Source organism: Oryzias latipes, chromosome 9 (assembly GCF_053564925.1).
Source record: "Oryzias latipes strain Hd-rR chromosome 9, Olatipes_Hd-rR_3.1".
Classification (NCBI taxonomy): domain Eukaryota; kingdom Metazoa; phylum Chordata; class Actinopteri; order Beloniformes; family Adrianichthyidae; genus Oryzias; species Oryzias latipes.
Window position 1 is genome coordinate 29162051 of NC_136245.1, and position 13966 is coordinate 29176016.

Below are 13966 nucleotides of genomic sequence, written 5' to 3' on the forward strand. Positions count from 1 at the left end.
CATATTTTAATTGTACAATCATATTTATTAGTTCAATTGTGTTCCTCCAGATTTATCTTCGTAGTACGGTGGCCCAGAACCGCCATTGCAGAAAAAAAAAGATGAGCAAAAAGAAAAAAGCAATTGCAAACAAAAAGAAAATGAAATGCAAATAAAAAATAAACGCTGCAAGTAATAACAGCCATGACAGCAAAAAATTTAAAAAAAAAGTGGTGCCAAAAAAAGAAAAAAAATGCAAACATAAAAAAAGCGATGCATCTACGAAAACGGTTGCAAATAAAAGGAAAGCCTTAGTGGAAGTGACATCGCCACGAAAGTAACGCCACAACAGATCTGGGGTCAGTTTGCTGTACGCACACCAGACGTCGATTGGCTTTTGCTACACACACTGCTGAGAGAAGGAGGAATACAGGAGTATGAATCGGAAGCTGAACAAGAAAGTGAAGTAAGTGAAAATGTTGGTGTTAAATGTTACTATGTGTAAATTTTTACTGCAAAAGCTTAGAGGCTTCTAAATGACTGTAAGAAGTAGCTAATTCATATGATTTACAGTAAAAAAGAAAGTCTTGAAGACTCTTTAGGAACCTGACATTTCTACAGCATGAGCTCCAGTTTACCAGGATGCATGGAAGGTTCACCCCTCAGAAGTACAACATCGAGAAAGACTTGCTGCATACATTAAACCCTTGTGCTATCCTAGGCACTTTAACATTGGGAGTTGGGTCATCTAGACCCACTAGACAGTGCGTTAAAACTTTTTTCTTCAATGATTTGTGAACCTCACTGGTGTCCATGGATTACATGAAATCTTTCCACCTTTTTCCACCTTTGTCATGGTAGGAATAACACGTCAATGTAAGGGTGGGGTCATCTGAGATAGCACAAGGGTTAAAAAGGTAAACATATTTTTTAATTTTTTGCTGTCATGGCGGTTATTATTTGCAGCATTTATTTTTTATTTGCATTTCCTCTTTTTTATTTGCATTTCATTTTCTTTTTGTTTGCAGTTGATTGTTTGTTTTTGCTCCTCTTTTTAAATTTGCATTTTATCTTTTTTATTTGCATTTCATTTTCTTATTGTTTGCAGTTGCTTTCTTTTTTTTTTGCTCCTCTTTTTTCTTTTTCTGCAATGGCGGTTCTGGGCCTTCCGGGCCACCGTAGTTTCCATTAGCACTATTTAAAAAAATATGCAAGAAAAAAAGTAAATATATTCCATTACCAAAAAATTTGTTAGTCTTGTCTTTGTTTTAAGAAACACTTATTTTCAAATTTAAATATTATAAAAGAAGCATGTTTAATGGGTACTGTACACTGTGACCTATATAATCAGATGCTTTCTTTGCTCAGTTTACATTTATATTTAGTTTTATAATTTGAAATTAAAGTAAATGTTTACATCCTCAGAAAAAACATTTACATGATATAAAGTCATTGCTGTAATTTGGCCCTTTAGGCAATTTATTTAATTATCAATTCACTATAAATATGTAGTTAATCTAAAAAGCCATTTTTTGTTTTAGAATTTATCCATTATGTTGTGGAACAGATCTTAAAACTACAACGACCAGTACATCTCAACACGACGCGGTTACGTCAGAATCGAGCGTCCTTATATGCGTATCATCCCCGGATGTCGGTCTTTTTTTCATAGCAAAGGTAAGATCCCCTTGCCTTCGTGTTACTGTTGGAATAAAAATCTACTTTCATCTGCCTTTCCGAATAAACCATATTGCATAAAACCGTCATGATGGCTGAGTTTTCATCTAGAGAGTCTGTTTGGCGATGATATTGCCGTGTTTAAGTCGCCAGCTCTTTAAAATCAGAGTCATTTATTTAATCGGGAATCGTAGGCCGCTGGCTAGCCTCCGGTCACTTCACAACATCAACTGTTTCATATAGAAACGTGCCTTTGCGCTTGTTTCGGTACTTTATAGCTATATTTCACATGTAATGGCATAAACTGATAAACTTGAAGTCACTGACAATTTAAGTGGCTAGCTGGCTAATATGAGGCTGGCGCCGCAGTGCTGTGCTAAATGCTAACTAGCATAATTGTCATGCTGCCTTGCACGGGATCGGTAAGACATGACTGTAAATCAAGTAATTGAAGGCAACATTCGTACTGTGCTGCATTAACTCGCGTCTCTGGCACACAATGGTGTTTGTTGTTCTTTATGTGCAAATTTACTTAGTTTAAAGTGTGAATGTTTAGTCAAGACTGTGTGACACGAATGGAGCCATCCCAGTCCCAGATAACCTTATGGGTTTCCATGCTAACATAAACATTGTATCTGCTTTAATTTCTAATAGATGGCAGAGGGAGATAAAAAGCCTGCCAAGAAGAAGCACGGTAGCCGGAACCCGGTTCTGGCCCGGGGTATCGGACGCTACTCCCGGTCTGCTATGTTCGCCCGCAGGGCCATGTACAAAAGGAAGACCAAGACCACTGAGACCAAGGTGAGTCCAATCCCACCACGCAGCCCCCATAGACGCCTGTACCCAAACATCTAAGCTCTGCACCACTTCACTGAATTGTTGCAGGTGGAGAAGAAGATTAAGATCAAGGAAAGACCTCGAGCCACTGTGGTGAAGACTGTTGGTGGAGACAAGAATGGAGGCACCCGTGTGGTCAAACTGCGTAAAATGGTAAGAGGTTTATGATGATTTTGCTGTTTAATTTGCTTTTTCACGTGTCTGCTGTCAGGCATCTTCACTAAGTCTGTATATTATTAGCAACTTTAAAATCAATTATTTCTTTGAGATCCACATTGGAAATTGTCCACCAATTTGTCAGTTTATAAAAAGAATGACTGTTCCCTGGTTACTAAATACGTGGGGCCAGTGCTGAACTTTCTTCTTGGTCGCGGGACCCAGAGGAAGGTTACGGTTACAGTTAGGGTCAGGTTAATAGCAACCAACAACATATGTTGCCTTGAACGCACTTTAAATACTTGCAGGCAATGCATCAGTGTGCATCTTGAATGGACGTATTATGTGTGACCAAGAGGAATTTCCGTCAGTTTTTGTGCTTGGTTGTATGTAAATGCATGCAAATAACATCAGCCTAAAGGCCCGTACACACCGGGACGAATATTCGCCAGGCGTTATTCGCCAGCGTTTTTCGCCACGTTTTTTGTGTTCACACCCAGGCGATTTTCGCTGACGATGAGTGGAGTGAACATGCAATTTCATTCCCTGACATTAGATGGCGCTTAATGTAAAACAGAAATACTCCTGTACACAAGGTGGCGCTGCGCAACTTTACGCTTCTGAAAGTCGCTTTTCACTCAGAAGAAGAGAGCAAGTATTTACACGCTTGTCAGAATCAAACAAAGAAAACATGAATATTTCAAGCACCAGTAGCTCCAACTGGTGCTTGGTTCGGGGATATTTTAGAATGTCCGTCATTATTGCTTCGCGGCTGTGTGTAGACGCTACTTGGCGTCTATCTTCTTCGCTGGTATGTGTGCTCAGCAAGGCAGTTTTGTGTTTGAGCGCCCCCAAGTTGTGTTTTACTGTAACTTCAGAAGCTCCAGACACGTGAGCAAAAGCGCCATTCTCATTGGTCGAGTAGATTTCGACGCGACGCGTCGAGGAAAAAAAAAACGAACCCGAGGCGTTTTTTTTTTTTGACGCTTTAACGCCTGGCGTTTTTTCGCGTCGGTGTGCACACTCTCGTTGGTGCCCTTTGTTTAGTCACGAGGCGTTAAACGTCGGCGAAAATCGCCGGCGAAATTCGTCCCGGTGTGAACAGGCCTTTACAATAAAACGTACTTGTTTTTTATTTCTGTGTTTACCAAATGAGAAATGGCCAATGTATTTGCCATAATATTATGTCTTTGTGTAGTATTAATAGTGAATAAAATATCCAACATTGTACTCGACCCACTCTAATGGCAAATCGTGTTTTTGGTGTAAACATGTTCTTGGGGGGATTTTTGGAGGACTTGTAAAAGGAAATGGAGATTAAAACTGCATTTCTGTGGATTAATTTAATCATTGTTGTGAATCAGGAGCAGAAGAAAAAATACAGTTGGCGCAGTGGCGTAGGAGCTACAAGGAGTGGGCCACAAGCTCCCCGCTCTGCTCCATTCTGATGCATCCCCTTGTAGACGACTAGATGCATGCACGTCTTCATTTTTCCCGTTTTGGCATCAAAGCTGTACAACTCGGTAGCTTTAATATTGCTCACCGCTTTTGTTGCACTGTTGATGTTAATGTTGAGTTATGAGAGGCTGTAAGGGAGCGGGAGAGAGACGCCTTTTTCATATTAAATTGCTGCTACTGAGTTATGATTTGAATAAAGAAATTCAGTAATCAGAAATGCAATTTTCAACTTAATCTTCTTAATGTGTCCTTCATGAGAAAAGTGCCACATAAACATGTTAAAAACACCAAAAACACAATTTTTATTGGAGCAGGTCTTTAAGGTTTGTTAAAGTTATAATTATCAGAGGACCCTGTATGGAGATAGTTGGTTTACTTCTAAAAATGCAAAGTATAACAATAGCAAAATTAATTTAACTCATTTTCTTTATGATTAAAAACTTGAGATATTTGTTGCCAATTTGAAGATTTTTCCAACTGGTAAAAGATCAATTCTGACAAAAATCATAGACACTGCCATAGATTTATTTCAAGCTATTAGAACGAGCATTTATCAAATACAAATATATCATTACTGAGAAACGAACAAGTGTTTGGGTTCTCATGTTGTACAGATTTTAACAAAATAACCCTATAAAAACCGTCCCACTGCTTATACACTTTTTATTTTACTCGATGGTCAAATGTGTGATCTGTTTGGGGGGACTATGCTCCATATTTTGATGGCCTTGTCTGCGCCTTAAAGTCAATGTTGTTGTGCGTGTAGCCTCGCTACTATCCCACAGAGGACGTGCCCCGCAAGCTGAAGAGCCACGGGAAGAAGCCCTTCTGCCAGCACAAGAGGAAGCTGCGCGCCTCCATCACACCCGGAACCGTGCTCATTCTGCTCACCGGCCGCCACCGCGGAAAGGTAAGAACCGCCGTTTTATCTGATCCGAACGCACTCCCAGAGCAAAATGACCGAGGTGGTGCACGTTGAAAGTTATTGGAATTGGATATCGCTGTGCCACCAAAGCACTAATAATTCAAGAGCGGATACAGGAGCCTGGCATCTGCATTAAGGCAGATAATTTTCATTCAGCATATTCAGTGGGCAAATGATCGTTTTTATTGACAGGAATGTTTGTTTGGTTCAAATTTAAGTGAGTTTTTCCTATTAATAATTATTTTAAAATTCCAGTAATAATAGCTTTTGGATTTTTGTTAAAACAGTTAAAAACCTTCTAGAATTCATATGCTTTTCTGGTCAAGAATTTAATTATATTGATTATTATTATTATGTGAAATGATCATAACATACTTCAGGAACACTGGCTTACCTTGTTTTTATTTTACATTTGTGATGATTATTAATTGTGACTTGTGGTATTATTCTTATGTGATAAGGCAGACTGTATGGAAGGCCTAAATTTATTCCACAAATCATTGATCTACACAAATTAAGAATAAATTTAGAATAAATCTCCACTCCGGCAGATTCTTGTCTCCTCCCCAAGAAAATATTCTGTGGAACAATAGTACAGAACTCCTGTGTGATCCACTCCACTGCCAGAGACATTGTCCTTCTCTCCCACTCACATGCTGCACTGCAAGTAAAAGAAGCAAGCATGCCCACACACAGTTTGAGCTGCAGTTGACCTATATAATGTCTAATTGACAAACTGAAAACCTGTTCTGTTACATCAAGCATTTTTTAAGTATAATTAGCTGACTGTAAATCCAAGTCAAATAGTTTTTAAATGGAGTGATGGAGTGTTTTCATGAAAAACAGCTTGTGTGAGTCTTTGATGTGAAATTTAGCCAATTCATCAAAATTCTGTTTTTTTTTCAGCGTGTGGTGTTCCTGAAGCAGCTTTCCAGTGGTCTTCTGCTTGTCACTGGTGAGGAAGAAAGAAGACTTAAAGAGAATTGATTTCATGAAGAAGTTTTGTGGTCATTTATGCTTTTCCCTTCCTTTTTTCTGTTAGGCCCTCTAGCCTTGAACAGAGTCCCCCTGCGCAGGGCACACCAGAAGTTTGTTATTGCCACCAACACCAAAGTTGACATCACTGGCATGAAGATCCCCAAAACCCTCAACGATGCGTACTTCAAGAAGAAGAAGCTGAGGAGACCCCGGCACCAAGAGGGAGAGATCTTTGATACAGAAAAAGAGGTAACGAATGGAAAATTCTCCTTTCAAGTCTGATTTCAGGAACAAATGATTTGACCACCCCCTTTTTTTTTGGTCTTGTGTTCAGAAATACCAGCTGACAGAGGAACGGAAGGAGATCCAGAAGGAGGTTGACTCTAAGCTCCTGCCTCTCATCAAAAAAGTTCCTCAGCTGAAAGGATATCTTCGCTCCTCCTTTTACCTGACGAATGGTGTCTACCCACACAAGCTGGTTTTCTAAATGTGTTGTAATAAAGAGTACCACCGTCTAATGCAGTTTCTTTTATTCAATGTCAACGCGCACGAAACACTCAGCAAAAAAGCATCTTTAGTTTTAAATGTATTCAGATTGTAAAAAAAGAAGCCCTCAATATGGGGTTTGTCTGTTGCAGATACTTAAAGTGATTAGCAGACGTCGAAAGAGATCCAGGGATGTCATGCAGCCAGTTTAACCCTTGTGCTATCCTACGGGGTCAAGATGACCATTGACATGTTATCCCTACCATGATAACGGCGGAGAGGATTTCATGTAATCCATGGACACCAGTGTAGATCACAAATCATTGAAGAAAAGGTTCAGCGCACTGTCTAGTGGGTCTAGATGACCCAACTCCCAATGTCAAAGTGCCTAGGATAGCACAACGGTTACAGCTGCATTTACTGCAGTTTTGAACCTATTATACATCCTGCCAGTTTAAATCTTTAGATGGTTCATTCCACTGAGGATGCATTTTAGAACATAATCTGGGAATTTGCTTTGTAAAATAAGGCATTTCTAGATCAAGCATATCTAATTCTTAGAAGTAAAAGAATGACCACAGCAGACATTGAGCTCAGACAGCTTAAGGGCTATGTTTTTAATTAAAAAAATGACACGTCTAATGTAACAAGACAAAAATAAATACAAGAATTTGATCTCTTTAGCATGGCCACGAGTATTATCCTCAAAACAACGGGTAGAAAGCAGCACGGAAAAAGGCCCCTTGCCAAGGAATGATAAGTGCCTTCTGTTGAGTCCGCCAGTACTGTACGGTCAAGTGAGGTTTTTTTTTGGTAAAAAAAAACAAACCAAAAACTCCTTCCTCAGCCAGACTTGAACAGCAGAATGGCCACCTGACCCAAGTAGAAGTAAATGAAATGCTTGGTCTCGTGAGTCACGTAGCTGCCGAAGTTCCTCCCAACAATGCAGTGCCAAGTCGGGTTGTATTTCTTGTCGAACTCCTGTGGAAGAGAAAGACGGATTCTGATTATGGAGAAAACATCCCAAATGTCCGGGTAACTTCACATGCAAGGTCAAATTGTGGTGGAGAATGCTGATTAGATTGAAGATGGGAAGCAATTATAAACAGTATGTTTTCAATTATTTTAGCTGTCCATAATAGACTACATATGGTGCGGTATTACCAACTATTCCAGAGTCACAGATGGTGATTTACAAGATTTTTGCACCGGTTTTCCTCCAAATTATCTTCAAAAATTTTTTTTAAAATAATTCTGACATTTCGCTATTTGAAATGAAGCATGACTTGTTAATCAGGAGATGAACACGTTGTACATTAATGTACATATTTCCATAAACTTGACTTTTTGAACCTGTTAATCTAGTTTTTTTGAGTCTTGGTGTTGAGTTTTGGGTACCACATTTTGAGAGTAATAAATGACAGATTGTGTGAATTCTGTGCGCTTAAATGATTGGTGTTTACCTTTTTAATGTATGCAGCGATGTCTTTCTCGATGTTGTACTTCTCCAGGGCCTGTGTGGCACACTCCACGGCGTCCTGCTGCATGTCCTCCGACATGTCGGCATTTTTGATCACTGCCTTTCTGTCAGACATGGTTGCCCTGGGTAACCAAGACACAGGGGAACAAACCATCACCCTCACATCATGCGCGATAACATAACGCCGGCTATAGAATGAAAGACTGTAGAAACAGCAACGAAGGATGAGAAGACGCTTCTTTATTGATGGACTGTTACGTAAACAGCTACATAATATTTGTACGAGCCATTTCTACAAGTATTACATAACTTCCATCCCAAGGAGGCTGGCAGTGTGCGTGCTCTGCGTAGTTTCTATGGATACGTAAGACATTTCAGATGATCCGAGTCCATTTTTCCAGGTTTTCATAAAAGAACTGATCAGATGATCGTGTAGTAAAACCCTAACCGCCTCCGACTGGTGATGTTTGCAGAGGGTGAAAAAAACCCCAAAAGGCTATGAAGAAATAATAATACTTAAACCAATCCCAAACACTATACTAAGTATAACCAAAAAAATCCCCAAAGAGGATGATTTTTCACATTATTTTAGTGAAATAATGAGATTTGTTTGTTTGCCGCAGGTGGCCACATGCGCACTCTGCAATGATGTGATGCTGAATTAGCTAAAGCTCAATGACGCGCTACTCATACATCGGGAAAAAATATATCAAAGAACATGCAAATAAACGAACACATTAAGGAAAATATGTCTAAAAAAAGTACCTTCTGGTCCACCGTACGCAGTGAGTCTAGTTTTAAAAAGATGACTGCTTCAGAGGCGACAACTCCCGCGAAGTGGTTGACACAAAAGTAATGTGGGTGTGTAACGGTAGAAAACTGCTGCCTTGGTACGCTCCTATTGGCCGCTACCAACACAAAACGCACCACCATTGGACAGCGCGGAGCTATTTTCGTGGCGTTTCTGTTTGCAGTTTATTTCAACCCACAATGCACTCCGGCACAAGGTTTGCTAGAGCATCCACTGGAAATAATTTGATCATGCGATAATGTTCAGGACTGTGGGATAGCGTTTAAAAACGACAAACAAAAGAACAGAAAAAACATTTATCTTATCTGACGAGATGACCTTTCTCGATCTAATGCGCAGAATGTGGAGCTCTGACGAGCAAAAGTTGCTCCCAAATTATATTTACTCCAGTTACCACACGGGGACGTGGTCTTTGGGAGGGCTGTGGTATCATCTGTGGATCAGGAAAAAAATACTTTTGTCCAAAAGTATTAAAAAAATGTGAGCTGTCACAAACACTTTATCACCACATATATAATGTATAACCCAATAATATTTTTTCTAATAGCTATTTTTTTGTAAATATTGGGTGATATTCATATAAATAATGTCCAATTAATCACACGTTTAAATAAAAATTGCCATAGCATAATTGCCGGTGAGCATAATTGCCAAATTGCCATATCTTATCTATCTATATATATCTTTTCCATTACTCAAACAAACACAATGACACATTTTATTCATGTTTGAAAGCAAAGAATAATTTACTGCGATCTACTGCATATTGCTTATTCATAACAAAAAATATCATGGCGGATTCAAGTTTTTAAGCACATTAAAAAAAAAACATATTTAAGAATTCAGTTAATTTTTTAAGAATTTAGTGTACAAGTGGAAACTGAAACTATCACATTGTATGTTTGTAACATTTCTATACAGTCTGCCCACAATAAAGGATGTAAAAAAAATAACCCACAAGGAAAAAAAGTGTAATACAAATAAAGAAAACATGTCATCATGATAAGAAGCAAACTTTTCTCTGAACAAACTCATGTTTCAGGAAGTATAATACCACTTTGGGTAATAAATTGAAAAGCTCAAACAGGTCAATTTTTACATTGATTCATAAGCTACAATAAAGTTGAATCACATCCAGAAAGATTTTTTTTCTCCAAATCTGTGCATTTCTCAATTAAAACATTATTGAGTCATTAAATAAAACGCTCGGTAGTTTCCTTTGTTGTATCACAAGCGAAACTATTCAAAAGTAACATAAACGCAGCTTTTTTTTTTCCAGTTCAGCTCTATTTCAAAGATAGTTTTAGCTGGAGGCTTTACTGTTGTCCTTTACTGGCTGCGATCTTTGGGCTCTTTAAACTTGTACTGGATGTATTCAAAAATGTCTCTCTCGCTGTCCACCGGCAGAGGTTCTCCTGCCACACCTGAAAAACATTCACACACACACACACACACAAAAAAAACAAGTAAAAAATTGCAACCTTATTTGAAAAAACAAAACACAATCTGTAAGTGCAGCCATAGACTGTAAAAGCAGTCTATGTTTTTAAAGTCTATGGGTATCGCTGACTATATATAGTCCTCATGCTCACCAGTGACACCAAGTGGTCGTATGGTGTATTCGTTTAGAGTGAAGCCCTTCTCCAAAGCATGAGCTCTCATATTTTTGTTAAAGATGTCACTTCCAGTGAAATACAAAACTCCACAGTAGTACTGGTCTTTGGGAATCAACCTTTGGAAAAGAAAAACACAATTGGATCAAAAAGCACAGGTAAAACAGAACAGTGAGAGGTTTTGCCTGCTCCGTTTAACAAACTATACCAATAACTGGCACAAATGCAGTCATGCAACATAAAAGTTGGTCCTCCTAATAGTCTGAAAGGTTTACACAAAAACTCCTTTTACTTGCAGAGAATCTGGAAACAAAACAATGAATGAACTTGGATGTATTTATGAATTTTGAAAAAGAACTTGTGAATCAAAATTACCTAATGTCAATACGCCTGTGAAGGTATTCTTCCTCATCCTCATCATCATTGCTCTGCTGCAGTTGGCAGACACCCTGAAAAAACAAGATCAGCACATCATGAGCAGAGTCATGTGCTGCAGCTGATGCATGCAGTTACTGCACTAACCCTGTTACCTAATGGAATTGCATGGAGCTGAGTGCATGAAAGAAAAACAAGCTGAAGGCTCACCATGAACTTGGTGTCTCCTTTGGACAGAGTGTCAGTCACAAAGCCAATGGACTCCAAGTGTTCAACCACAGCATGGAGGAGCTTGGGCTGAGGACAAAAGAACAGAAAACTGAGTTGCAGATAAAGATGGGAATAAAAGTATTCATGAGATTACTTTTTACCTGTTTCTCAGTCTGCGAGGTGTAGTTTGGGTGGGTCAGCAAAATATCAATATCACCACTCGACGCTGCACCTGGAAACCATAAACAGTTACAAACGCCACCAACCAGTAAAGAAAATGACTAAAGACAGTAAAGATCACCTCTTCTGTAGCTTCCACATATTGTTCCAATATATTCTGGATCAATTTTCTCCAACTCAGCAATGATAAGAGCCTTAAAAACACAAGATGATGAAAAGCTTGACAAATACACGACACTTTCCAGCCCGGAAGTAGAAAACATAGAAGCAAAAGGAAAAACTACCTCCATTTGTTCCATTTCAGCTCTTGGGATCCTTTTCTCAAACTCTTCAAAGTACCTAAATGAAGCAGATTAGTCACTAAACAGTCATTTTTGAGTATTTGAATAAGTAAATGTCAAACCTTTACCTGAGTCCAATCTTTTGATGGTGGTTAAGTTTGTGCTCAACCTTTTTCAAATCTGCAAAAGAATAGGAACATACGGAAAATCAACATAATGCAAAACATTTTAGAATTTGCAACACATTCATACTGATGTCACATAATAGTAATGCACATAAGAGACTTTACAAACCATCTAATGTCTTCACCCCTTCTTCAAAAAACTTCCTGGCGGCAGCAGGGCTAAATAAAAAAGACACACTAATTATATGTTTTTTAAATCATATCTGCAGAACAGAAATAACTTTTTTAGCTTCTCTTGAAGGACCACTGTAAAGGTCAATAAAAACCATGTCATCCAACTATACGAATAACATTACCAACATACCCAATTCCAGTAACTCTAGTGAGGAAGTTGATGGAAGAGCTGGTATCATCATTTCGGATCTATCGAAAAACATAAATAAATCAGTTTGTGTGACAACATGGATTCTATCAGCACATCCTCTGCAGTATCAGTAAACTCTCACCTTTTCTAGTTTTCTTAGTTTGCCAGTTTGTAGAAATTCATCAATCTTTTCTGCTATTTTGGCACCAACACCATCCTGAATCATGAAAGAGGAATTGAATGTAAATACGTAGGCGGATGCTTCAGCATTTTCAGGAGTTATAGAAAATGTAAGTTAACAAAATAGTTTAGGTTCAGATAGAGCTCATAAAACACTTCTTAAAACATTAACACATTCTTAAGACAACAAAAAACAATTCGGAAAATTTCACATCAAATAGGAGATATTTTAAATATATATATATATATCAGCACATACCAGTTTTTTTGCTTCTTCTCCGTTCCTAATCTTGCTTGGGTATTTAGAAATGGTAGATGCTGCTTTCCTATTATGAATGAAAGAGGTAAAAAAAATAAGATTAAAAAAAAAATATCAACGCAGGTATTAAACTCTGACTGAAGAAGATAAGAAAATCGTGTTGCTGAGAAGTTGGTGGAGAAAATGGAGGACTAAGTACTTAAGGTCCACAGTCCAGAACAACAAAGAGTGTGGGAAAAGAGGCATGTGCAAGCGGGTTGCAACGGGTGGAGGAAGGTGTGTAGTGTAACAAAAGAAAGAACGAAAGGAAAGCCGCAGAAAACTGTGGTAAGAGCAGCCATGTTTTTGAATTAGAGAGAGTGGCTCTGATGTGACAGGAGGCAGAGCTTTGGGTAGCAGAGATGAAGATGCTGAGGTTCTCTTTGGGTGTGATGAGGATGGATGAGATAAGGAAAGGTGTGAGATGTTTTGAGGATAAATGCAGGGAAGCAGACTGAGATGATTTTGACACGCTCAAAGGAAGGACAGTGATAATGTTGATCAAAGGATGCTGAGGTTGGAGCTACAGGAAAGAGGAGGTTCATGGATGTTGTTGAGGAGAAGGTGGGTAGTGTGAGTGAGGAGGATGCAGAGGAGGTTTAGTGGATGGAGGCGGATGATTCGGTGCAGCGATACCAAGGGAGCAGCAAAGAGAGAAAGCAGAAGGAACCACAAAACACACACTCATCATGCAACACAAACAAAGCACAATGTTAGGTTCTCGGCTCTATGAAAGATTTAGTGAAAATTTCTGTATTTCACAGGAAGGATTCAAAGAGCATGGACATATTTAAATGTAAAAATTGTGAAAAGGGGATGTTTTGGGCAGACATCATTGCTATAGTAATTATTTTTAAAAACAACAACAATGGGGCTTACACTCCCTTACTCTCCCGAACATACCTGTAAGCATTGTACTTGTGTATTGCCCTGTTGACATTTTTCTCGTAGTTGGCCAACTCTGCAAACAGAAACCCATTAAGGCATTCTCCCACCTCTCATGATTTTCAAAACACCGATCCGCCCATTCATCAGCTTAACTCTGCTAGCTTAGAGTCGGCTTTATGTTTGAGTGATTTTATCATAGTCATTAAGTTTAAATATTGTACATCAAAGTAACCTTGATGCTTTCTAACTGACGAGAAAGAAACATAATCAACGGGGCCACTCTCAATAAAGCATAATTAGCAAGATATGTGGGTATTTATTTTTAAATGGAAAGGCTAGCTTCTGCTAGCAAACCTTAACTTCACTTACCGATGAGAAAGTCCGTTATTCCTTCGTTTGGAGATTCCTGTGGTGCTTTTCTTTTGCTCATAGTGGATGTAATTCACTATTGTAGTGTTTTAAAAAAAATTCCCAAGTAATATTTGCGTGCGAAAGCGATTACAAGCTGCAAGGTGTCAGTCAGTTTCTGACTACCACGTTAGCAAAAGTTAGCTTGCTCTGAACAATGAGACATGGTGGGGGCGGGGCTGCGCGTGCGCACTTCGTCAAAAAGGATTCAAGTGTATTTATGGTTAAATTGGGTATAATACATAAAAAGACAAAGA

The 13966-nt window shown here is 38.8% G+C and overlaps 3 protein-coding genes across 3 annotated transcripts; 1 reads left to right on the forward strand and 2 right to left on the reverse strand.

Moving 5' to 3' along the window:
* The first annotated feature begins 1639 nt into the window (after positions 1–1639).
* Positions 1640–6528, forward strand: rpl6 (ribosomal protein L6). The gene is made up of 6 exons (XM_078953246.1): positions 1640–2457; positions 2542–2646; positions 4874–5017; positions 5939–5987; positions 6075–6259; positions 6345–6528. Exons 1-6 carry the CDS (start codon positions 2311–2313, stop codon positions 6495–6497), a joined length of 783 nt encoding a protein of 260 aa, XP_078809372.1. The 5' UTR covers positions 1640–2310; the 3' UTR covers positions 6498–6528.
* A 555-nt stretch (positions 6529–7083) lies between these two features.
* On the reverse strand, positions 7084–8881 carry dynll1 (dynein, light chain, LC8-type 1). The gene is made up of 3 exons (XM_004072168.4): positions 8742–8881; positions 7960–8098; positions 7084–7477 (listed from the first exon to the last, which is right to left on the reverse strand). Exons 2-3 carry the CDS (start codon positions 8089–8091, stop codon positions 7340–7342), a joined length of 270 nt encoding a protein of 89 aa, XP_004072216.1. The 5' UTR covers positions 8092–8098; positions 8742–8881; the 3' UTR covers positions 7084–7339.
* Positions 8882–9503: 622 nt separating this feature from the next.
* Positions 9504–13905, reverse strand: polb (polymerase (DNA directed), beta). The gene is made up of 14 exons (XM_004072167.5): positions 13671–13905; positions 13317–13374; positions 12375–12441; positions 12078–12152; positions 11936–11994; positions 11741–11790; positions 11575–11626; positions 11450–11504; positions 11287–11359; positions 11147–11217; positions 10986–11072; positions 10776–10849; positions 10380–10519; positions 9504–10211 (listed from the first exon to the last, which is right to left on the reverse strand). Exons 1-14 carry the CDS (start codon positions 13729–13731, stop codon positions 10117–10119), a joined length of 1017 nt encoding a protein of 338 aa, XP_004072215.1. The 5' UTR covers positions 13732–13905; the 3' UTR covers positions 9504–10116.
* Positions 13906–13966: the final 61 nt, after the last annotated feature.

Coding starts and splice junctions, on each gene's coding strand:
- rpl6 (XM_078953246.1), top strand. CDS start 2,311: ATGGCAGAGGGAGATAAAAAGCCTGCCAAGAAGAAGCACGGTAGCCGG. Junction 2,647..4,873: donor TGGTCAAACTGCGTAAAATG/GTAAGAGGTTTA, acceptor TTGTGCGTGTAG/CCTCGCTACTATCCCACAGA. Junction 6,260..6,344: donor TCTTTGATACAGAAAAAGAG/GTAACGAATGGA, acceptor TCTTGTGTTCAG/AAATACCAGCTGACAGAGGA.
- dynll1 (XM_004072168.4), bottom strand. CDS start 8,091: ATGTCTGACAGAAAGGCAGTGATCAAAAATGCCGACATGTCGGAGGAC. Junction 7,478..7,959: donor TCGCTGCATACATTAAAAAG/GTAAACACCAAT, acceptor TCTCTTCCACAG/GAGTTCGACAAGAAATACAA.
- polb (XM_004072167.5), bottom strand. CDS start 13,731: ATGAGCAAAAGAAAAGCACCACAGGAATCTCCAAACGAAGGAATAACG. Junction 13,375..13,670: donor AATAACGGACTTTCTCATCG/GTAAGTGAAGTT, acceptor TTCTGTTTGCAG/AGTTGGCCAACTACGAGAAA. Junction 10,850..10,985: donor AAGGAGACACCAAGTTCATG/GTGAGCCTTCAG, acceptor TTGTTTTTTCAG/GGTGTCTGCCAACTGCAGCA.